The sequence below is a fragment of the Hermetia illucens genome, chromosome 1, assembly GCF_905115235.1.
Source record: "Hermetia illucens chromosome 1, iHerIll2.2.curated.20191125, whole genome shotgun sequence".
NCBI lineage: Eukaryota > Metazoa > Arthropoda > Insecta > Diptera > Stratiomyidae > Hermetia > Hermetia illucens.
In genome coordinates this window covers 33,546,313-33,569,765 of record NC_051849.1, presented here as the reverse complement: position 1 = coordinate 33,569,765, position 23,453 = coordinate 33,546,313, and the positions used below count along the sequence as shown (strand labels likewise).

The 23,453-nt window shown below is 40.2% G+C and overlaps 1 protein-coding gene across 15 annotated transcripts in view; it reads left to right on the top strand.

The window, feature by feature from the left end:
- LOC119646814 (septin-7) overlaps positions 1–23,453 on the top strand; it is a 277,350-nt gene that overhangs the window by 166,732 nt on the left and 87,165 nt on the right. For 10 of the 15 annotated variants that reach the window (XM_038047422.1, XM_038047421.1, XM_038047415.1 and 7 more), the window contains exon 2: positions 2,578–3,426. The exons of 4 other annotated variants lie outside the window; for them this stretch is intronic. In XM_038047422.1, the coding sequence (XP_037903350.1) occupies positions 3,004–3,426 (423 nt within the window). In that variant the 5' untranslated portion in view covers positions 2,578–3,003. The remainder of the gene's footprint in view (positions 1–2,577; positions 3,427–23,453) is intronic. One more of the 15 variants, XM_038047420.1, reaches the window with a different exon arrangement.

The window sequence follows — 23,453 nt, the reverse complement described above, 5'->3', positions numbered from 1 at the left end:
GTAGCATTAGGTGCCACGGTGGCCAAGTTATCTACCATCGAGGCACTTTGATTGAGAGATATCGACGGCCGGAGCCCGCTTGCTCACTCCCAAAAGGGCCAGTACTGGGGTTCCGAGTCCCGTCACCGTAACTTTACTCCTCGTCAATTCGTCCATGTTGGTTTTATTTTTTGGGTGTCCTTCCCATAGCCATTTTGGTCCACGCACCAGAGATGAGCCACCACTAGCCCATGCACAGTCAGAAAAGTGCATGAACACATATTTATACGTCAAAAGGTATGCCCCTGATGGAAGATCTGGCAACTTCTCATTGTCCGTCTGTCTGTGTGCCCGTCACACACATTTTTCTCGGAGACGGTTGTATCGATTGACACCAAATTTGGTAGAAAGGTGGAAACTGTGAACGCTCACGCATACAATGAGTTACATCCTTTTACGTCGAATTTAAGGGGAGATCCCTATACATGAAAAAAGAGGGTGTAAATTTTTTTTAGCAAATATAGTCATGTGGGGTATCAAATGAAAGGTCTCGATTAGTACTTTCCGAAGTTTTTAGTTTTGACATTTGTTGGAAAGCTGGGGTGTGCGGGGCCCGTCTTAAACCCCCTATTTCGCAAATTATAGAGAAAGTTTAAATCGTATGAAGCACAGATGTGTCTCTGATATTTACTAATTTTTCAAATTTCAATCGAAAAAGATTGTAGGCAACACTTTATACCTCTGTCTGTCTATTGGGAACCTTCACAAAATTTGCTACAGCATTTTCCCGTCCGCCTTCATCCTCATGAGATGAAATAAAATCTAAAGACAACATTTGCAACCAAGTCAACATCTCGTAAATTAAATGAGCCTAAGTTTGTCTTGTCGGCATCAAATATTCCAATTAGTTCCCAAGTTCAAGTCAAGGTCTCCCCATGCAGCAAATAATTCCCAAGAACCCACACTCCAAGCTCATCATACGCACTAATAACTTATGTAAACTACGGATACAAACATGTCCGCTGTGGCATCACTATGCCATTCGCACGATATTTAACCCAATTTTTGTGTTGGGAATTAGCAGAATTAGTTGAGCATTATCTCTGGTAAGCTGAGATACTGTTCTGTTATTTTGTTTTGCTCAAACGCCCTCCCATTTCTCATACGTATCAGTTTTAACACTTCCACCGAACGCCTTGGGCCGCAGTCTAGTGTGACCAAAACTGAATGCGTTGAAATCGCATTCCTAATTGAGGTCTTCATGTCATCACGTATGATTGCAGTTAATTGAATTTAATTGCAGTATTAAATGACGACACGAGCTTGAGCTTCATTCACCGTGGTAGACTGCATTCAAGCGCGCAATGGGAGTGGAGAAATTTGCAGAATATTTTTTTATTGCGCCATTGAATGGGGTGATCGAAGGGGGTGGTGGATAACTCAAGGATGGCGCTTTTTTGCATTAATTCATAAGATATCGCTCATTCGTTATTGGTTGCAGATTGAATACTAACAGCTATCACGAATCTTTAATCAAAATGAGTCGACTTTTTCGGTCTGGTCTTTGAATTCAAATAATTTACTTCAATCAACACCAATTTCTCTGCCAACTGGATAAGGTTGCATTTTCTCTGAAGATCTAAGACGCGGCAATTTGACTCCTGTCAATCTTACAAGTTGTATAAAGTTGCAAAATGAAGAATGGCACGCTAATATCTACTTAGAAATGAACACCAGACGCTATACCCGGTGCCAATATCGGTCCTACATCACCGCCCTATTCATTGTCTTTCTATTTGCATTCATTTACTGGCACCCGATTCAAAATGAATTTGACCTCTCCTTGGTATGGTCGATTTCTCGATTTTTGTTTCTGCCAAGTAGACATCACAATAAAAAGACAAGACCCCATCATATTCAAGCACAATTACCGATTATATGCATCAATAGTTATGGAGTCCATTCACTTAGCTTCGATTGCGAGGAGCCACTATAATCGATAGTTTACTTTGTGGTTGATGTGTTGCTATTTAGTCCACACAGGGAACCCCTGCGTATTATTATGAATTATTGAAGTGGAACTTGGGATCTAATTTAACGGACGACGAGGAAATTTAATTATAGATAATGAGGTTATCCTGGAAGGGGGTTGATTTCTCTTTGATTAAAATCATCGGTGCAGCTCTTGCGCTTTAGCATTGTCAGTCCGAGGAGATGGATAAGTTTTCTCATAAGGTGGCAAGGATCGTCCCAGCGAGTTCTACCGACATATCAAGAAAATTCCTACTGACTAATATTGACAGGAACTCCAACCCACAGTCGACTTGCAGCTAATTAAGACTGACGACAAATGCTGCTCCCATGCTGTTCGTTCTCAACGTACCCGGCCAATCTATTATTCCACCCTCTCCAGCAACATTAATACTCTAGACAGACAAATTCCTCGATGGTATCTCTATTATCAGTGCGGCGGCTGTTTCCACTCTGTTTGGAGTCTGTTTCCGTTCTACTGTGGCTCTGCTCCTCGGCTCCGGGTTTCGTGCATAAATGGCTCTTGAGTGGAAAATTCATTTGAATGAAAAATTTTTTTCCTTGCAGTGTTTTATTGACGTGTCGAATGCAGTAGATGCACATAGTCGTAAGCTTTCACTCGTCTCTGGTACTAATTGAAACCGACGGAAAATTAAATGACTCGACGAATAATCAACATTCATTCATTATTATCCATTGAGAAGTCCAGCTAGTTCGTATTGCGTATTTTCTCCGTGGAATGGATTGATTTCAGTGCATCTACTTTAAATTAGTAATCATCGCAGTCGAGGGTCGATTCTTCTGAAAGGAAAAAGTTCAAGTGATTGTGCATTCCAAATATTTCTGATCGATCCGAGTGCAGTGAAGCAGCAGAAGAAAGTTTTGAGTTCATGGTTGAGTTCATTCAGCTGAAAAAAGAGTGTTTTGTCAAGTTTATGAAGTGATAAATTCGCAGCTTTGCTACACTACATGTGTTAATTATATTATGATAAAATGAGTGCTCCGATATCAGCAACACAACCTCCTGCATCAGCCACAACACCTCCCGGATCGGTAGGTGGTGGTATAGGCAGCGGTACTAACTCCTCGACCAACAACAGTAACAGCACAACGACCAATGGAAATGTTGGATCAGCTCCACCAATTCCGCCTGCAAAACCGATTCTCTCCTCACCCGGTTCATATAAACAAAATTTCATAAATTCCGCCAATATTAATCTAAGTAGTTCAGGTACAACGGGAACAGTCACGGCTGGCATTCATAGCGTGAATAAGGCCCATTCCACAAGCGAGAAACCAGCTATTGCAGCACGACCAATACCACCGCCGACATTGCCGAAATATTCAACAAGTTTCGGAAAAATCGATCGAGATCGTAACGAATTTGGCAAGATAGATCGAGCCGAACGGGAAAAGGTGAGAAAGGACTTCTATATCCACATTTAATTAAAAAAAAAAATGTTTAAATACTTTTCCGAAGTTACGGCATGCGAAAGTTATTTATTTGTAGCAATTCAATTTTTTGGAATTTTGTTAAACAGTTTTGAAGCATTGACATACAAATCATGCATTCAACACCTCATCCTTTGTAAATCATAAACTGCAAGATTTTTACTCCTTAAAATATTTTAAACTCATTTTTCTCTTTGTCATATTTTACCATCCTTCAACCGAAGCTGAGTAAACCAGTCATGTTTTTGTACGACAATGCTTGGTTTTCAAGAGTTTTCTTTTTCAACTTCTAAGATAAACTTCAGTAGATTCGACTCATTGTGTCACAAACTCTTGTCCCGAAAATTTTATTTAAACATTTCGAAGGCTATTCTTGACAATCTTAAAAATTGGTTGACATCCTATTTCATCTCAAAACATCAAGTTAGACTGTTATCCCGATTAACTTTGGCTTGACTAAACACAAGTATTTTTGGAAAAATGGTTCCAAGCTCAACATGCAAAATTTTGCCACTCTGAGGTCTCTCCTGTCGCTTATAAATTGTCATTTGAGAGATGATATAGCGACTAAACCAAAATCAATTGTAATTGTCGGTCTGCATTTAAGGGGAGTGGGTAGCAAAAATTGAAAAAAAAATCAACATTTTTTTTTATTAGCTTAAAAAATTCTTCACCCTGTTCTGAATCTAGTGATACGTCTAAATCTACACCGATGGCTCAAAAACAGAAGAGGGTTCTGGAGCCGGAGTCTACCTCTCGAATAAAAACGAGAAGTGGGCTTTTCCTTTGGGACAATATGCAACGGTTTTTCAAGCCGAAGTTTATGCGATCCTAAGGGTGGCAAACTGGGTGATTGACGAGCGGTTGAAGGGCAGGCCCATCGCAATCTGCAGTGACAGCCAAGCTGCATTGAGGGCATTGAGCAGTCCTTTGATCACCTCGAAAAACGTTCAGGAATGCAGAAACCGTTTGAACTCTATGTCTAGATTCAATACGGGGGAACTACTCTGGGTACCTGGTCACTGTGGCATAGAGGGAAATGAAATCTCGGACGCTTTAGCGAAAGAAGGGTCAATCTCCCCTATGCTGGACCAGAGCCAGCAATTGGGTAGCGTTGGCTAAATCTGTTTTCAAAAACTTCGAACAAGTTTCCCATAATGACAGGTGGCAGAGCCTAAATGCTGCTCGACACACCAAACTTTTCCTGGCAGAACCGAATATACGTACCGCAAAGTTTCTCCTGTCGAAAAGCAGGAGGACTTGCAGGTGTATTGTGGGCATTCTAACAGGCCATAATTCACTAGCTGATCATATGTTCAGAATAGGAATTACCGAAGCGGAATCCACGGAACATTTCCTATGTGAATGCCCCGCCTATGGACGCATCAGGTATCAGATCTTTGGTGCCGATGTTCTCCAATTGCGACGGGTAGCATCACATCCACTAACGGAAATCCTGCGATACGTTAACGAATCCGGAATATTCCATTAGACGGGGGAGGCCAGTACAATGGGCCAACACAGCCTGAGTACTCAGAAGCTGTAGCTTCTCCCCCACCATACATACACACACACACACACACACGATACGTCTAGAAATCAAAACCGACAACTAGAAGTACTTGAAAAAAATTATTGAATTTAATTGTTATGACCTGTGGGCTAGCGGACCATGAAATCAGTCAAAACCAGGACTATTTCATATTAAAGAGATGACATGTGATGAAGCAATATGATGTATTACATCATATGAAGAGAGTATACCAAAATGTATAGATAAATTTTTTTTTAATTAATTCGCAATTTTCGATACATCAGAATTTTCCCTTGCTATATGATGCGCCACCTTCCTCTTCCAAATATGATTCTCCCAATTACCTTTTGGCATTTTTCGTTCTCTGTCTCGCTTTTTGTGACGTCTTCATACTTTTTCTTTCCGCCTTCTGAATTCTCTCGATGTCAGATTTCTTGAGACCCTGATTCAATACCTAAGTGATGAAGGACTCTACTCTGCTATATTTCCGTTATTGAAGGTACATACCGCATCATAAACCCCAAACTCAAGAGTTTTCCTTGTTACAAAGGTGGTCTTTGGAACGCGAGCCCAAATAACATTATTGAAACTTTCGTTCGGGTTTTGGGCCATGAACACACTTTCGAAAAAAATGTCAGGTGATGACGGCTTTACGGTTTCTTACCAGGGCAGAACCAAATTGTCAGACGCTGCCTCACATCTGTCCTGGGAGCAGCATCATCACCTGACATTTTTGTAAAGTTTGGGTGCAAGTCCTAAACGAGGGGTCCATGGACCAAAGAAAGAGAGAGTAAGTCGCTCCCCATTTAGTTCGGTCCAGCATTAAGTTGATGTGGACTTAGGACCCCACAATTCTCACAAAAAAATACACTTTCGTAACAAGTCAGGGTGGGCTAGTTGTCGAAATACAGGCTTTATTTCATCCATCACTGCCCTGCACAGGTGAAAATGTTTTGAATGATCATATATAGTATTTTCATTTTGACATTTCAAAAATTTGAAATCTGGCCCATACGGTTTACTCTCAACAGCAGAAAGAAAGCCTTTCGACTCCCCAACACCAAGGTACTCCTTATATCGCCCATCGTAGTTCTGCTGTGACCTCTCAAATATCTGTTTGGCCCCAGCAACTTCCATCGCCCCACTGGAGTCGGGGAGTCGGCATCATGCTCATTTTTCAGTTTGCCAGAGCAATGGCAAAACTTTGACATTACTACAACGTTAATGACCTAAAATAAAATACAGTATAAAATTTTGACTTAAATAACTGGTTTTGCGATTCCCTTACCTTACAAGTATCAATGGAGGTCGCGCAACACCATTCAGAGAGGTGTGACCTCTCTTTTGCCATGTACCATCAAGAGCCACACTTATGTCCCTACAATTGTCGTTCGTTTCCACGGCTTCATTTACTACATTCGCCATTCATCTCTTGGTCACCTCTTTGGCAGCAGAAGCCAAGATGCTGTCGTATACAGCATATTTGGTGATGAAAGGAGGCAGGTTCATAAGGCCGCATAAAATTTACCCTGCAGTAGGACCTTTACCGATTGCCCTGAAGGCTTAGGCGAGCCTGACATTCAAAGTGTCAAAGTCGGTTTGACCACCTAAAAATATATATAAATACCATAAAAAACAAAGTCAAAGAAAAAGCGACACTTCCACAATAACATTATATTTACCTTCTTCCATGTCCTAAGTAATTTTAGAATAATTCCAAAAATTGTCAAATTTTGCACAATTTTTCCACAGCAATTGAAGTTTCGCAGCAAGACCACGTCTAAAAATTACTGACACCTCGAGTTTACCATGACAAGCTATGCAACAACCCACGTTCCCCAGAGATTTATTGAGAATTTCTATTCGAAACATAATGAATGCATTGGTTAGTAAATAAAAGGAATCAGAAAAATTGCAAGAAATATTACTTTACATACCAAAATTTATGAAACTATAATTTTCATTTCCCTCGAAGCTGTCGTACTTCTCTAACTGGTGACTCACTTTCGAAAAGGAAGAGGAAAATGATTTTTCTGAAAGGGAGGATTCCGGGGTTTTCACCCTTTGATGTACTTCCTGTACAGACCCTGTAATGGAAGGTCCGGGTGTTGGCTCTGGGGTAGAAGGTCGAGGTATCTCTTCCTGGCGTTCTTGGGGTCTTCTTCCCCTAAACACTCTTTCCTTTTTTAAAAAAAAAACACGTGTGCTTCGGGGCTTCGCGAAAAATTTCACATATGTTGATTGATCTCGATTTTTCTTGTAGAATCGATAACAATCGTTCTCCCTGCACTCTGCAGGGATAGCAGAGAGTTGAAGCAACAACTCTAGGGCGAAAAATCGTAAGAAATCGATAAGAAAGCCGGGAAATATGAATCACCACGTTTTTTACCTCTCCTGAAAAACCACGTTTTTTCCGATTAATGTTCCCTTTTCTCGGAACGAGACGAACTAATCGTTCTAGAATTTTGCAAGAGTATAGATTAATGCTTCTTCTTCACTATGGTAGAACAATTTTAAATACATTACGTACATTCCGAAAAAAATATCAAAGTAGGAAAAACACTGGGAATTTTTTCACAATTTTCATGTTGCTCTAAAAAAGAGTACCATTTAGAATCATTCCTTCTACCTTAAATGTTAAATACAGATTCATGAATAAACTGACAAAAATTTCAATAAATTCGGACTAGTACTTTTTGAGAAAAAGGATCAAATATACGAGGTGTTTTCCCAGATGGAGGAACTTGCTACCCACGCCCTTTAAATGCAGCTCGAATGTAAGTGGGTTCCATTATGGAATACTGCTCCAATACGCTATATGTCACCTTTTCACTCCGATGTGATGCAAAGGTCATCAAGGAAGTTTCTCTTTTTTCATGCTATTTTTCTTCTATAAAAGCACGCTCCAGTTTTGTTTCCGTGTTACTTAAAAATCTGCAGAAACAGGGCAAACACAAAGCCAAATGGATTCCGGGCTCAACCAGTTTGCTTAGTGTGCCTGTGCAGCATTAGCCAATACAAAAATCTACATATATATATGGTTGCCACTTATCCCTTGGTGGTGGCAGCGAAGAGCTAAACTCCGCTCATTGTTCTAAAATAGTCCGGATCCGGAGCGAAAAACAGCCTTCTCTTAGTCGATCAAGCTTTCGAGAAGTTCTTTGATACGCTCCAGGATTATTTTAGCTATTATCTTTGCAACGGCACGCAGATACTCCTCCAATTGTCACATTCAAAACGAGTCTCCTTCTTTGGGGTCTTGACTATTATCCCCTTCTTCTATTCTCTGGGAGATGTCTCAGATTCGCAGGATTTCCGTACAGGTGGAGTAGCTGCAGATGCAGCGATAAATAACTCTGCGGGGAAACCGACAAACCCATCGGCATTACTTAATTTGATTGTGTTGATTGCCAAAATGATTTCTCTTCTCCGTCACTTGCCATTTCATTGACAAGAGAAGAAACCTCACCGTATGTAATACGGTTAAAAGCCGTGGTGAAATGTTCTTTCCATCTCTTCAGTTTTTCATCATCCTGTATGAGAAGTCGACCGTCATCTCCTTGACAGGACCATCAACATGATTAGACTTCAAGAAATGGTGAGACAACCTTCGCCGTTATAGACCAAAAAAAAGGTTATTAAAAAAAATTATTTAATTTCCCAACGTTTGTCCGCACTGCGCTGATAGTGATGCGTTGGGAAATTATTTTTTTCTTAATAACTTTTTCTGGCCTATCTATGGTGCCTCTGCATTAAATGGTGTTTTTTTTATCAAAAAAGTCCTTATTGTATTCCGTGCAAGTTCAGTCCAAACCGTATTTGCTTTTAGCTTGCTTGGTAAGTGATCAAGGAATTGCTATTCCTCAAGGCTTCAGAATTGATCAGAAAATCATTCAGATCATCAGAAACTTCATTGTTCATTACCCACTTTTTTAGTGACCGATTAGCATGGTACTCCATCGGCGCCTTCTATGCCTTCTATGAAGAGGAAACCGTTTCCATACCTTATCGACCATAAACTTGACAACATAATGCTCAACATATGAATGCGCGATAACGTGATCCAAGAAGATAAGTTCCTAGTTGCAGAGTTTTTTCAACTCGATTACAATGTGAAAGCAACCAATTTGAGCCGTTAGACTTTCCTCCTGATGTCGAACTGCCCATTCTGTTTCCCGTTCGGAATATATGACACGGTTACAAAGGCATTTGTCATTCCACCGAAAGCAAACCCTTTTTAAGATGATTTCCCAGTGGTTGGTTCCGTTTCTGCCCTATCAGACATATCACTTCACCTTCTTACGGCAGACATTTTCTAGGATTCCCTCGGTTGGTGCATCTGGCTAAACATAGACCTACATTTGAAAAGTTTTGTGTAAAAGAAAATCCTATTAAAATCATTTCATTTTCTGGCTGTCTTTTTTGGCTGGAAGATGGAAAGCCTCAAAAGATACCGTTGAATCTTGCTAGACGGTTATGTGGGCCTCTTACCCACTAAAATCACCTCCTTCTCTTTTCAGTCTCAGCGTGCCTCCCATATAGTATTACGTCACGGGGCTAGATCCAAATTTATTCTGCACTCGTGTTCACGTTCGTGCTCCTCAATCATTCTTTCTTTGCTGACTTCCTTCTGACTAAGCTTCTTATGGATAGCTGTGATCGCCTTTTTGACAGCAGTCCATATCCTCTCGATTTCAATATATGCTTCATCATGTTTTCAGGAGTGCCGTGTCCCCAGTTGTAGCGTCGAAACGGCTTTATGAATTGACAGGAAATTTGGTGAGAAAATTGCAAGATTCTGAGGGATTTTGCGTTCAGTTAGTAACATCGTCCTAAATTGAGTTTAAAGGGGGTTGTTGCAAAGTTATTTGTTTAGCTTATAGGTGGAAGCCGCAGCTCCGAGCAATCAGACCTTCATTGGACCCATTGTATTATCCTTATAAATCACTTATTCAATGGCTTCCCGTCTACGGCAGCTGTAGGGAATCTAGGAAGCAGAAAGTGTGCAGATTCTTCATTGAAGAAAATCTTGCCCTGGTACCCACATCAGGAATGTTTCGTTCAGTCGGTCAAGTTTCAGCAGTACCTGATGACAACTCCAGCTGGTTTCATATGTCGTCGCTGTTTAGTGTTGATAATGCTGCCCGACTGTCACAACAATTTCGAACACCCCTGCGCCCGATTCGTCTTACGTGACCCATCTGGAGATTATTAAGTCTGTAATCTGGATCGACGATGAAATCCGCGCACGGTTCTTGGCTGCCAATAGAGCCTATTTCGGCTTACAAAAACTGTTCCGCTGGAAACGTCTCACCATAGGGTCATGTACAAGGCTATGATCTTACCAGTCCTCATGTATTCCTCGGAGACTTGTGTTCTTAACAAGAAAAATTGACAACTCTTGGCTTCATACGAAAGAAAAATTCTCCGAAGCATTTTTGGCCCCCTACATGAGGAAAGAAAATTCTGTAGCCTACATAACGACGAAATCTATGGGCGATACCACGACCGTCTGGTTATGGATCAAATTCGGCTCAACAAATTGCGGTGGGCGGATCACTTAATTCATATAGATGAAGAATATCCCCCCACCCCAGGTCTATAACGGCAATATCTATGGTAGAAAAAGACGACGAGGCAGACCCTGCCTGAAATGGAGCGAAGGCGTAAGTCAGAACGCCAGATAGCTTTTAAGGATATCGAATTGGTGGACCTCGGCGCAAAACCAGAGTGTCTGGAGTTCCTTAGTAACGGAGGCCTAAGCCGGATACTGGTTGTTGCGCCGTTGATGGTGATAATTAAGACAAGAGTAAATGAAAAAAGACAAAAACAACATGACCAAACGGTCCCAAATGAACTTCTTTACGACAACACAAGGTCCCCTACTGCAAATCTAACTTGCACAAAATTTGCGGAAATGGTTTGGACTCCATTTGATCATGGTCTCTATAGTCTTGATTTATCGCCTTGGGATCTCCATTTTGTTAGGCCTCTTTAAGAAACACCAGGAAGACAATTAATTCCAAGAAAGTGGCGAAGATGGGGACATTGGGCGCAACTGGTTTTTTGTCTTCCAAATATGTTTTGTTTTTCTAAAGCATTAGATTATGTTGAAAATTGATATCTACCTAGCACTCCCATACATATTATTACAAGCATACAACAATCTAGACAGAAAACAACAGATTATTTTAAAACTATAATAAAGGCGTTTTTTGTCGATATACTAAGGTATGAGAAAATGATGAACATTTCTTGAAGTATCCACTTTTAGTCTTGATACAAACTTTGGGACAGTTGGGACAGGCACCTTTCGAGGTACCCACTATGTTCATTGGAAAATTTTCCACCGATTGTTTTAATCCTTTCTGAAGCTACTCGATATTTGTAGTCCAATGGATTAGGATCTGACCTTACAGAAGGCCAATAGTTGCACTGCACAAATAAAATTAGGAACATTGCCTTTCATCCAGGTTTGAGTTAAGCGAGTACGATAAGCAAACATACAGCTTATACCGAGTTTTCTTTAGAGTTTTGGATATCGCACTTTTTCCATCCCCCCACTTATGTGCTTCCTTTTTCTTGACCGATCTACTCCATTGAAAAACAAAAGAAAATCGAAAAGGCAATGTGTTAGTGCAAATATCACTAGACCTGGTTGACATTAGCCTTTCTATCAATATTTGATAGCTATAAAATTTTAAAGAAATTAGAGGTATTTAAAATTGCAACAATATTTATGGGAGTACTAGGTATTTCGTTATTAGGTGAAGGTTCAATTTGCAGCTTCATTCCCGGAGGAAAGAGGGAGCCATCCCTCTTCAATCCTTCTTCCCTCTCAAAAAGTAATGGTGGTTTAAAATGAAAATTTTTATTAAATCCTCATCATAAAGTTTAAATTTTTAATTGATTGATTTTGAACCCGACTACTATGGGGGGTAGGAAGGATATTGTGAGAGAAACAAGAGGTACTTTCTGTCCAACGCTGTTGAAAAGTCACGACCGAGTCAATAGGGGTATCATCTTAAAAATAATCGTTGGCGTAACAATCCTTGAAGTATGTTAGAGCACTTCATTCAAGACCGCAACGGTACACTACAGGATTACAGTACCCCGTAGGATGCAATGTGGTCAGCATTGCGCTCGCCCGAGATTATTGCTCTGAGTTGACATTCACAGCTGAGTCGACTGGTATCCGACGTAAGAACACGATACAATTTCCACTGCCACCAGTGAAATTTGGTATCATCTTGGTAAAGTTTTATATGCAAACCCCCCCAACCCTGCAAACCCAAATCCTCATAGATAAAGGTTCACTCACACACAAACACGATACATTACAGTATGTGTGGTGACATCTTGTGATGTGGTATCATATCACTTCGGCATGGACATTACAAAACATTGCTTATCGCAAAAATAATATCATTATCAATTCTCTGTTGGGTTATGAAGTTAAGTGATGTTTGGGTGGTACTCGGTGATGGTAATGTGATATCATACTTTATGATTGATTGATTGATAATTGTAGAACTTTTTTTAACCCATTTATCTAGAACCGAAATCTCTAATTGAGCATTAATTTGATTGATAAGTCACCCTCATTGAATCTGATAAAAATAAAGATTTATTTATATTTGATTTATCCTTGTCCTTTGTGTAGAAATTTGGTTCAATCTACAATGAAATTGAAAAGTTTGGAGCAAATACTATTGTTATTGATAAGAGTCTACACTAAAATAGCTCAAAGTGAGGGGGCTGTATTTAGATGTATCGGGAGCGTCACGTACAATTTTTATAAAATTTCCAAATCTTTCATATTCCTGTGTTCTAGTTTGTGACCTGGTGGTCTTAGAGTTGAAAGATTGGCCTTTAGGTCTCATGACAAGTCAAATCGGGGAAGTAAAGAGGATCGAGTTAAATGTAAGATCACAACTTTTTATATCTGATTGAATGGGTGAATTCCTTCGGGAAATATTATATCTCTGCATCTATGCCAAACGACGTGTAACTGTCATCCTAATCTGGTTGACGGATGAGAAAGCAAATGAAAATAATGGATCGCAATTAATTCCTCCAGTGGATCATATCAGCACTTAAATAAACATTGAAGTTAGTCCGTATTTAGTAAACACGATTCGTACACACATCAAGTATCATCTCATCAACCTAAAATTTCTCATCCATATGTTTGCATATTTCACTCTTTCGTTTTTGCGGTTAATTTGTTTAAATTTTGTAGAGCATTTCAATTGGTAAGCACATTATGCATGAACAACACATGTAAATGGTTAATCAAGACACTTCCTACAAATTATCCACCTCCGAGCACTCTACGGATCCACCCACAGAGCTCCATTGCCGTTGCTTCCCTTCTTTCACCTCAATCCATTTTCATTGCTGCCTTGTGCACAATTTCGCATATTAGGCTTAATTAATATGACCAAATTAGCAAAAAGTACGCACACATAGTGGCCTAGCTAGTTACATTGTTATCCTCATTGAATCGCTTCCCTGAATGTAGACGAGTAGATTATGATTTACTTAAGTGGATGTTCAGCACGACACGTTACATAATAGTTTTCAGTTCGACACTTACCTGCTTCCAAATAAACCAATGAGCGCATTTACATAAATTAGAAACTGTAGCACGTATGCATGTCATCATGTAATGTTTCCAGAGACACTTTTCACAGGGAACAAATGTTTGAGAAGATAACATAGCCAACGCATAGGAAACAGGCAAGAACCACCGGCGAAATCAGTGGTGTGGGAGGAAGCGGTATGTTACTGGTTTTCAGAGTTTACCACGGAGGCGACCCGCTTGAAATTTAAATTCAAATTCGAGGTGGTTGTCACAAACTTCTTCATTCATACTTGGAAGTGTCCGAGATTCGAGAAGAATTTCAAATCTAGAGTTGGACACACTTGAAACATATAACCCGTGATTTGAACTTGGCCGCTATGCTGTTGTCAGGAGATACAACTCTGAGAATGTCTTACGAGGACTACATCTGCAAAAGCTCGTCCTTATGAGCAGAGAGGGCAATGTTGTACGAAAGAATCCCATGCTAACACTCCTTATTGAAAAACTTCAAAATTTCGGGGCTCCACGATTGGAACCAACAGGTTTCTCCCCCAATGTCGAAGTTCCAATCTAATATCTTCTTCATACTCCACATGTGTTTCCTTAAAAGATTAATGTGAATATGACAGGAGGAAATTTTCATTTAAAAAGGGAAGTGAATATTACAAAGTTGACGATGATGGCACGTCGGCTTTCTGTGTTCTGTGGGGCAAGCCATGATGGAGGAGCAGCGTCCCATTAATATTTCAATATGTACTGCAGAAAGTTGACTGTTTACTTGGAAACGACTAATGAATTGCTGCCAGCTTAAATGCTAGTTACGTACTGTATTTAGCACGACGAATCCAATGGTTTGGTCAGAGTGTGCAGGGAATTGTAAATATTTGATGGCGGCTAAATGAAATGCTAATGAGCATTTGGTGAGTATCGGCAACAGGCGATGTGAAGGAAAGTGATTACTTCAGGTAAAATTGTACACAAAGTATTAATAATTGTTTTGTGTTGCGGCTATTGCGGTGTAGAGTTTATGAATATGAATAAAGGAAAGAATTTGTGTCATGAGATGGATCAGTAATCGAAGTTGCGTAACTTTTGCGGTATGCGAGATTGGTGGCTACGGTGGCCATTTGCGGAATATATGGAAATCTAGAGCTTGCAGAATATTTTGGTATCCACTGGAGATTATAATTCCATTTGTTGCGTGAATGAGGTCTCATTCTCATAATATCCCTTAACTGCAGTTTTCACATTGGCGATGCGATCTTGGAGTTTTTTGGTGTCCGCACTTTGTCGTAGTGCCTGATTGGATCATGGATTTTTGTCTTGCGTTAACAACATTGGACCGGGACCGTCAGGTTTTCTACAAAAGAAAATGTCATACAATAAGAAAAATTGTAAAAGATCTCGCATTGAACAAGAATTCCATTGTGTGTGAAGCGAAACCATCTCAGCTGAACGATTTGTCAAATCTCAATGACACTTTGGTAAAAATAGGCCTCAAGGTGCATACTCACTTGCAGTTTATGGAAACTACATATATTGAAAATTGGTGGCTATAACCTTAGTTTCAAATCGTGAAAAACATTGGTAACCAGCTAAAACTAGAAAATAATAAAAGAATTCAGGAGAAATGAGAGAAAAATTCAATTGAATGATAGTCGATGTTCTCCAACTAGGTGCAGACACAAATAACCTAGAGAACAAATGCCTTCCGTTTTTCTTAAGTCATGGTATGTCAGGTTAAGACGTTAAGCTATCGTAACGGAAGATCGTGGTTCAAATCTCATCAGTGGCAGACCGATTTGTATTGTAGAATGCATGTCGACTAAACTGTGTATGATTATCTGTGTCAACTTAACGTAATAATCTTGAACGACCGTAAAGCTTACCAAATGGATCCTCCAACATGCTTCAAGGCTTTAGCTAGTTTAGTTTGGAGCCAGGCCTTCATGCACTCAGGGCTTATTTTATGCTTATTGTACGCAGTATAGCCATAAGCTCTGTCAGTACTTTGACAATTTATTACAGCAAAACTAAAATAGGTATAAACCTGAAATTACGCCAGAAGGTACAAAATAGTCTAATACAGTACATAGTGGTTATTCGAAATGATCGCCAAGGTTCTTCACACAAAACTTCACAGGCTTGGGCTACTCATCGCCTTCAAAGTAACCAAATTGGACTGCCGACGAGGAGAGGCGACCTCGTCAAGCTTATTCCATAGAGAATAATCCAATGGATCTAAGTCTGGGCTTCCGGGAGGCCAGTCAGCCGACGCTATGAAATCTGATACGTTCGCCGATAACCAGTTTTGAATTGGCCTTGTGGATGGGTACAGAATCCTACTGAAAGCACCAATCATTACTCCCGAACAAGCTTTCATTCAGAGGCTCAACCACTGTCTCTTAGATCTGTTCATACACCGCTGAGTTGGTCTTGACACCTGTTTCATAAAACTGGATGTCCGTCACACCGTAGTAGGAAACTCCTCACCACACCATTACTGAAGGAGGGTGGGATCCCTTTACAATAACCTTCCATACACCCGATCATTTTGGCTATTAAATTTTTCTTCGATAGAAAAGATTTTTTCATCGGTAAAAGGATTTTGTATCTGTTGTACAGACCTTGGACGCTTCTCTCTCTGCCGATCTTCGGTGTCATCTGTTTCTCTGTACCGTTGTAACGTTCGGTGCACGAATCGATTACTTATGGATCGCGGTTTAGGCGTTGTATTTCTATCTCTATCTTTTCACACTCGGAAAAGGCAACAATAGTCACGCGTTTCTCGTAATTGCCGAACCTCATCGTTACGCTGCTCATGAACAACTCCTGTGGCGGTCTGAAACTTAAGTAGGGGCAAGAGAGAATATATTGCATGTTCACAGTGTTTTTCGTTTCTCATTTCTCTCGCTACGATGTTGCGTAATTTACTGACAAATTATGGCTATACTATGTACTATCCGCTAAAATCGCTTATTAAAGTGGCCGTCTGTCTGCGGCATTCGCAGGCTTTTGTACATTTCAGTACAAACTGCAGAGACAAAGAGTATGCAGATTCTTCCCTGAAGAAAATCTTACGGAGGTATTTTCGTCTAGGATCTGAGGAGGCCGAGCAGCTACACATGAATTGCAGGAACGTCTTCTCCTCCTTATCGTATTGGAGTAGCCGAGACCACTATCCCAATTTTTTCCATGTGGTAGTTTAAGGGGCAGTGCCCAATTAAAAGCCCTACCACGGTTTAATATCCTACTTCTTAAGGAGCAATCAAAAATGCCGCTCTAGCGGCTCTGGGTTCTTTAACGAAGATTTTCGCCTGCCGCCTGGAATTCAAATTGTCCATTGCTTGTAATTTACCCTTCAGAGTAGACTTGACAGTAAATGACCGGATGCCAAAAGCTGGCTCTGTCACCATCATTGTGGATCCAGACCTTTAGCGAGCTAGTCTGTCAATTTCCTCATTACCAGCTATGTTCGAATGGTCGGGCACCCACATAAGAAATGTTTCGTTCAGTCGTCCAAGTTTCAGGAGCAACTGGTGTCAACTTCACATCAACTGCATTAATATCTTGTTACTGTTTAATGCTAAAAAAGCTACCTTACTATCGGAACTGATTCGAATGATGCCACCCCCCCATTTTTGTCTCAAATATTCTACTGCTACTAATCTTCTTCTTCAGCCTTTGTCTTCTTGAGAAGTGCGGTCGACCCTATTTCCTCTATTATTAGAGCGTAAATGACCATTTCTTCATCAGTTTCTGTACATCTTGCGCTCTGCCTACGTTGTTTGAAAAGGATTCGCTTCAACAGAGTTAGTTTCGTCGCAGAAACGTCTCCATGATGATCGTTTAGCCGATCTTATGCTTATCTTTAGAGCTTTGATTGCGGAGTATTCTCGTTGTTCTCTGTTTAGCCAAACCAGAGTTCCACCATGGTGTTTTACCCTTCTTTGTCATATTGAGTGGACAGTTTTGAAAGCTTCTCCCCCAGTAGTTGTGATCATTTGGCAATTCCAGCAATGAATTTGATACGGCTCCCAGGAATCGTAATTCGTGCAGTCTCCCGTGAATCCCGCAATAGAGTGATTGGAGGTGGATCCCTGCTCATAACGAAATCAACGCGCCTGCTATCCGAGAGTATTATATGGTTTGGTACTTTCTACTCTCCGACAAGAGCCACCATGTCGAAGGATTGACTTTTCGCCTCACCACGTTGAAGATTATGAGCTCATTACCCAAGTTGAGGATCTTCAATTCAGTTCCTACCTGATATTCTAATAGTCTTGATTCTCTCGCGTCGATGTTAGAATTTCCCCAGAAGCGTTAATATCACGTTCTGCTATTACCCCCATATCTTTACTTTTAGTATCTTGAAAATCTCTGATGAATGTTCCACCGTGAATTTCGTCCATGTCATAGAGAAAATGAGCAGAACACCAAAGAGATTCCGTATCTTCCTGTTGACTTCTTATGGTAAGTTAGGCGGTGGTGCCACCATTATATGGGTCGTTAACCAAGAGGTTTTTGAAACACCATGTAGGAGCAAGGTCTAGCGCTGCCTTTGGCATACAACAGGTCAGCATGTCGCAAGTTTATGTCCTTGATTTCCCCACCAACAACCCATGATGTTTGCATGAGGTATACATATAAATGCCTTGCAGCTGTTGATCCAATAAGTGATTAGTGTAGTGGCCGATTTAAAAGGCTCCACTTTTATTTAAGAAAATTGCACGTTATTTACGCTCAATGATCCTGGAAAACTTTGATATTATGAAAAAGGAGCAGTTAAGTTAGCAATATATTTATGTGCGAAGTAAGGTTTTCCGGAAACAGTTTAAGGGATACAGTTTCCGCATTGTTGAATAATCGGATTTGCTTGATAGTAAGATTGGTCTGTGGATGGAAATCAATAGGGATCGATTGAAACAATGATGGCCTGATACAGCAGATGGCGATTTAAGACCCCGGGGTCCCTAGATCAAGCCTATGACCGAGAAAAATTGCGCAATCGGATAATGATTGAGTTTAGGTAGCGAAGAAAAAGAAATTTGAGCAGCTCATCAATTTTCCGTCATCGTTCGTTTTCGTGGTCTGGGAAACAAAGTGTAAACTCCCCAATCTTCAGATCGCTAAACAAGATATTGTTTTTCAATATGATTTCTTAGTGACCACAGGGATCTTTTATTTTCTTAAATAAGCCAACGAACCATCGCCGACAATAATAAACCTCACGAAAAAAATTAAAAACAAAAACAGACATGCAATTCTGCATGCACCATTAATGGCCCAACAACAAGTTCATGCAAAACGAGAAAAAAACCAAAATATATTTTCCCTTGCAAAGGGCATGGAATCATGATTCGGGCGAATGAGCATTACTTATCACTTAGAAGTATATATTGTCTATTGCTTTGCTCAGCATTGTGGAGAATTCCCATTGTTAAAAACCGAAATAAATTTTCCATGCCAAAGTCAGAGAGGAGAACAGTAGCAGATTCGCAAGCGATAGTTACATAGTGCTAATGTGATATTACACTTCAAGGTGATATCACTTTCGTGATATTACATACATCACCTATCCATATCTAGTGTGAAATCAAGGCTTCACCACCTAGTGCATTTTAATCGACTTAGGTATTTTTTCCATGCCAATTTGTTTCCAACAAAAATGGGCTTTTTATCCTTTTGTTCTTCCTCAAGATTAAACTTAATTTTGAAGGCTTTGCTCTAAGATGAAGCTAGCAAAAAAGCGGTAAATGTCATGTTCAAATGTCTTCATTTATTTACTTAATTGTGCCTGGTATGGGTCAATACTGGACGCATAGTTTGTGACCGGAGGGGCTTGTTAAGGATACAAAAAAGAACTGGAAGACCCGCATTTCTTAAATATTTTCTAAAAATGTAGGCAAGTTCGAAAAGCAAATTGTTCAGAATTTGTGACCTTTTGCTAAATCGTCGAGTTTTCATGGTTCAGTGGCTCTCCTGTTCCACCCAGATGCCAGTGAGTTGACATGGTGTCTTTTCAAACATAATTGCAATCAATTATCAAGGTTTAGTCAGACTAATTGAAAGATCCTTCTTTCCAAAATGCACAACATTCAAGGATTAATTAATTGACCTTTCTCAGAATGATATCCTATCAACGACACTAAATGAATATATAAATTGGAAACCTTATTGACTTTCCCTGAAATATTCCAGCCACGTAAATTACAGGACTCTAATTCTATTCCTTCCCTGGAAAAGTCCTTTTCATCTAAATGTTGGCACGTAAATTTCTATTTTTTTTTCTTCAAACGTAAATAGCAATTACAATTTTAATTTCTCTTCTCGTGACAAATTGAGTTGGTTCATTTAATGATGCTGCGAGAAATTTTATTAAGAAAACTTTCCTCAACAACTTCAAATAGGAATAGAAAAGAAGCTAATGTGATTCTTTTGAAGAATAAATCAAAATCATTTCCATGTTCACATACGATTCATATTAGATTCGTAGAACATCCATAAAATGGTATATAAATAGCTGCCAAGCCACATTTCGATACATGATACTAAACATTCGACATTGAGGGTCGGAAATGAAATTCTAGAACATTATTGCTTGCTTGAATGACAGCGGAGAGAACCATGATTAACATTTAATTGAATGATTCAATGAGAGGAAAATATAAATAAATTTTCGTAGATTTATTACTTTAACAAATTGATTTAGTGTTAAGAACTTGTATCGTTGGATAATGTGATGTAGATGTTAAATCATTCTTTTATTACTTAATTTTAGGTTTAATGAGGAGAGAGCATAGATTTTGTGGCTGAAGAATGTTTTCGGTGTTAAATTGAAGTTGCCACTTGCTTACTTGAGCACAGTATGAATTTTCGTAAAATTGAGGGTGTTAGCAAATTTATGCAAATTATGTTCTCCGTGAAAAGTAATTGACACTATGCTTGCAACAATTCCATAATAATACTATTAAGAATAAAAGGTTACGGAAATTCCTAAAAATTAGTACTTTTAGTTACGTGGATACTCAAAAAACTGCTCACACTCAAGGATATATTAACATACATATGAGCATCGAAAAGTCCTTGTACTGAAGCTCAGCCTGCCTTGTAACAGTTTTGTGTGTGTTGTTTTGCTATAGGGACAGCGGCCTTTCAACAATAGCGTCGGTTTTGTCAAGGCTAAACAGGCCATCCGACCAAGCAGTAACAACTACTAGCAACCAAATCTTCAAGTTTCAATGATGCTTCACGCTAAATGCTGTGCAAGTAATAAGCCTATAGCAGCGATACAAGCACAAAAACGAGGAGAATCATCCATGACAAACTGAGATTCGAGCTAGAGGTAACAAAATGGAGAAGTTGACCCTTGATCCACTTGTATGTTGGAACTCTTAGTGTTCCTACCCTGGGACGTCACTCTCCTTTACCGAACTATGATCACTACATCAAATTTCCGTCACTCTGTCCTTAGTATGGAATTAACTTGCTTTTCGAAGTTGGGGTTGTTCCTCGGTTTAAGGCGGAATCAATCATAAATCAAGTTTTTATTACATTTTCTTCGAATCGAAACAGAATACCGCAACCCTTATTCAAAGTTGAGTTGAATTCAAAGGCTCACAAATTGGGAAAAAGAGAAGTTCGTTCAATATACGACCTTCGCTATCTTTTGCACAGGAGAATAACAGTTGAAGAACCACATAATCGCAATGGTCCCGTCCAGTGCATGAACTGCCAGGAATCTGATAACACCATGGCATACTGTATACCTTCTAGTGTGTGCGTAATCTGCGGGAAATTCCATAAAAGATAAAACACACGCTACAGCCTGAAAATGCACTAATTATGGACAAAATTAAACCGCCAACTATAGAGGGTGCGAAGTATATAAAGTTCTACTGTTCGAAAATGGAAGCAACACCAAATGAACTCTGTGGCTAAAGCACAAATTCTGGCTAACTCTGTTAACTTACCAGTCCAATCTACTCGCCCTGGAGTGTGATTTATTGATGTAGTGAAAAACCAAGGCCAAGAGAGAACCTATCGCTGACACATCAAGTACTATCTTCAATTATTGTTGCACTGTCGAATAATTTGAATAAGTTCGTGAATACTTTCAGCACCATGATCCAGAAACTGATAAAGAACCAAAACATGATGTTGCAGATTCTTTTAAATAAAAAGTAAATCATCATTATCGGCGCAACAATCAGTATCCGGTCTAGGCCTGCCTTAATAAGGAACTCCAGACACCTCGGTTTTGCGCCGAGGTCCACCAATTCGATATCCCTAAAAACTGTCTGGCGTCTTGACCTACGCCATCGCTCCATCTGAGCCACGGTCTCGTCTCCTTTTTCTACCATTGATATTGCCGTTATAAACTTTCTGGGCTGGATCATCCTTATCCATACGGATTAAGTGACCCGCCCACCATAACCTATTGAGCCGGATTTTATCCACAACTCGACGGTCATGGTATCGCTCATAGATTTCGTTGTTATGTAGTCTACGGAATCGTCCATCCTCATGTAGGGGGCCAAAAATTCTTCGAAGGATTCTTCTCTCGAACGCAGCCAAGAGTTCGCAATTCTTCTTGCTAAGAACCCAAGTTTCTGAGCAATACATGAACACTGACTCTGACTCTGTTGGCGGATTTCATCGTCATAGCGGTTGTGATTTTCGATCCTAGTTAGGAGAAACTTTCAACGGTCTCAAAGTTGTAGTCTCCTATCTTCATTGTTTTCGTTTGACCAGTGCGATTCGATGTTGTTCGTTTTTTCGGTTGTGGCGTTGACGTTGCCACCAATCCAAGGGTAGCATAGATCCCAGGGCAAAACGTGGATTGGTACCCACGATGGAGCATTAAACCTGGGAAACGCCTGCTGAACCAACACCAACAGCTCTACTACCAAACCCTATCTCCACCTCCTTCCACGTGGTAATCGCTCGCAGTTGTTTCTTCATGGAAAACTTCAGACGGAGAAGGGCGAAGGCGAGTCTTACGCGCCTAAAAACGGAAAATTGTGCCAACTGGTCCTCCAGGTTGGAGGTTGGTAGGGCTGACAACCCTACACGGAAAACCGATGTTATGAAGCCACGGAAGGAGTCTACCATAAGAATTGCTCTTTGGAATGCAAACGGCCTTAGCCAACACAGAGCTGAAGTTGTCCTCTTCTTGAAAATGCATAACATTGATTTGTTTCTAATATCGGAAATTCACTCATACGAGTCATTCCGCCAACCGTATCCCGTTTGAAATTTTCTTCGACAGATTATCAGAGGTCCTAATCGTTTTGTTTCCCTTATTTCCTTTCGTCCTCTGTGGCGACTTCCCTCTCTTCTTAACAACTCCACCCACCCTTGTCATCCTCTATCCACCAGTTTAATCTTTCTAGAAACCACTTAAATCGCACTCTGGACCTTGTCCTTTCTAACCTTCCCGTCCGTTGCCTTTCCCAATCCCTTCATATTCCGTCTTACGTTGCCCCTGACGCCCATCATCCTGCTCTCGAGTTCGATGCTCAGATATCCCGACTCCACTCTCCTGTCCCTCGGAAGCCTACCAAGTTCAACTTTCGTAAGCCGAACTTTGAAGATCTGAACACAGCCCTGGCGACAATCAACTGGGTCCCCTCCTCTCTTCATTTAAGTGTCATCAAGCACTCCACACCTTTAATATCATTTTATCTGATCTTCTTTATTACGTTCCCTCCCATTCCTAAGTGCTTACGCTCTTACCCCGTCTGGTTCACCACTGAAGTTCACAAAAAATTACGCCAAAAACAGGTTGCGAGGAAGTAGTTCCTGTCTTTTAGAAACTCTTAGTTTTTTTCAAATCTCTACGGCCCTCGATGAAATCCTTAATTCCTT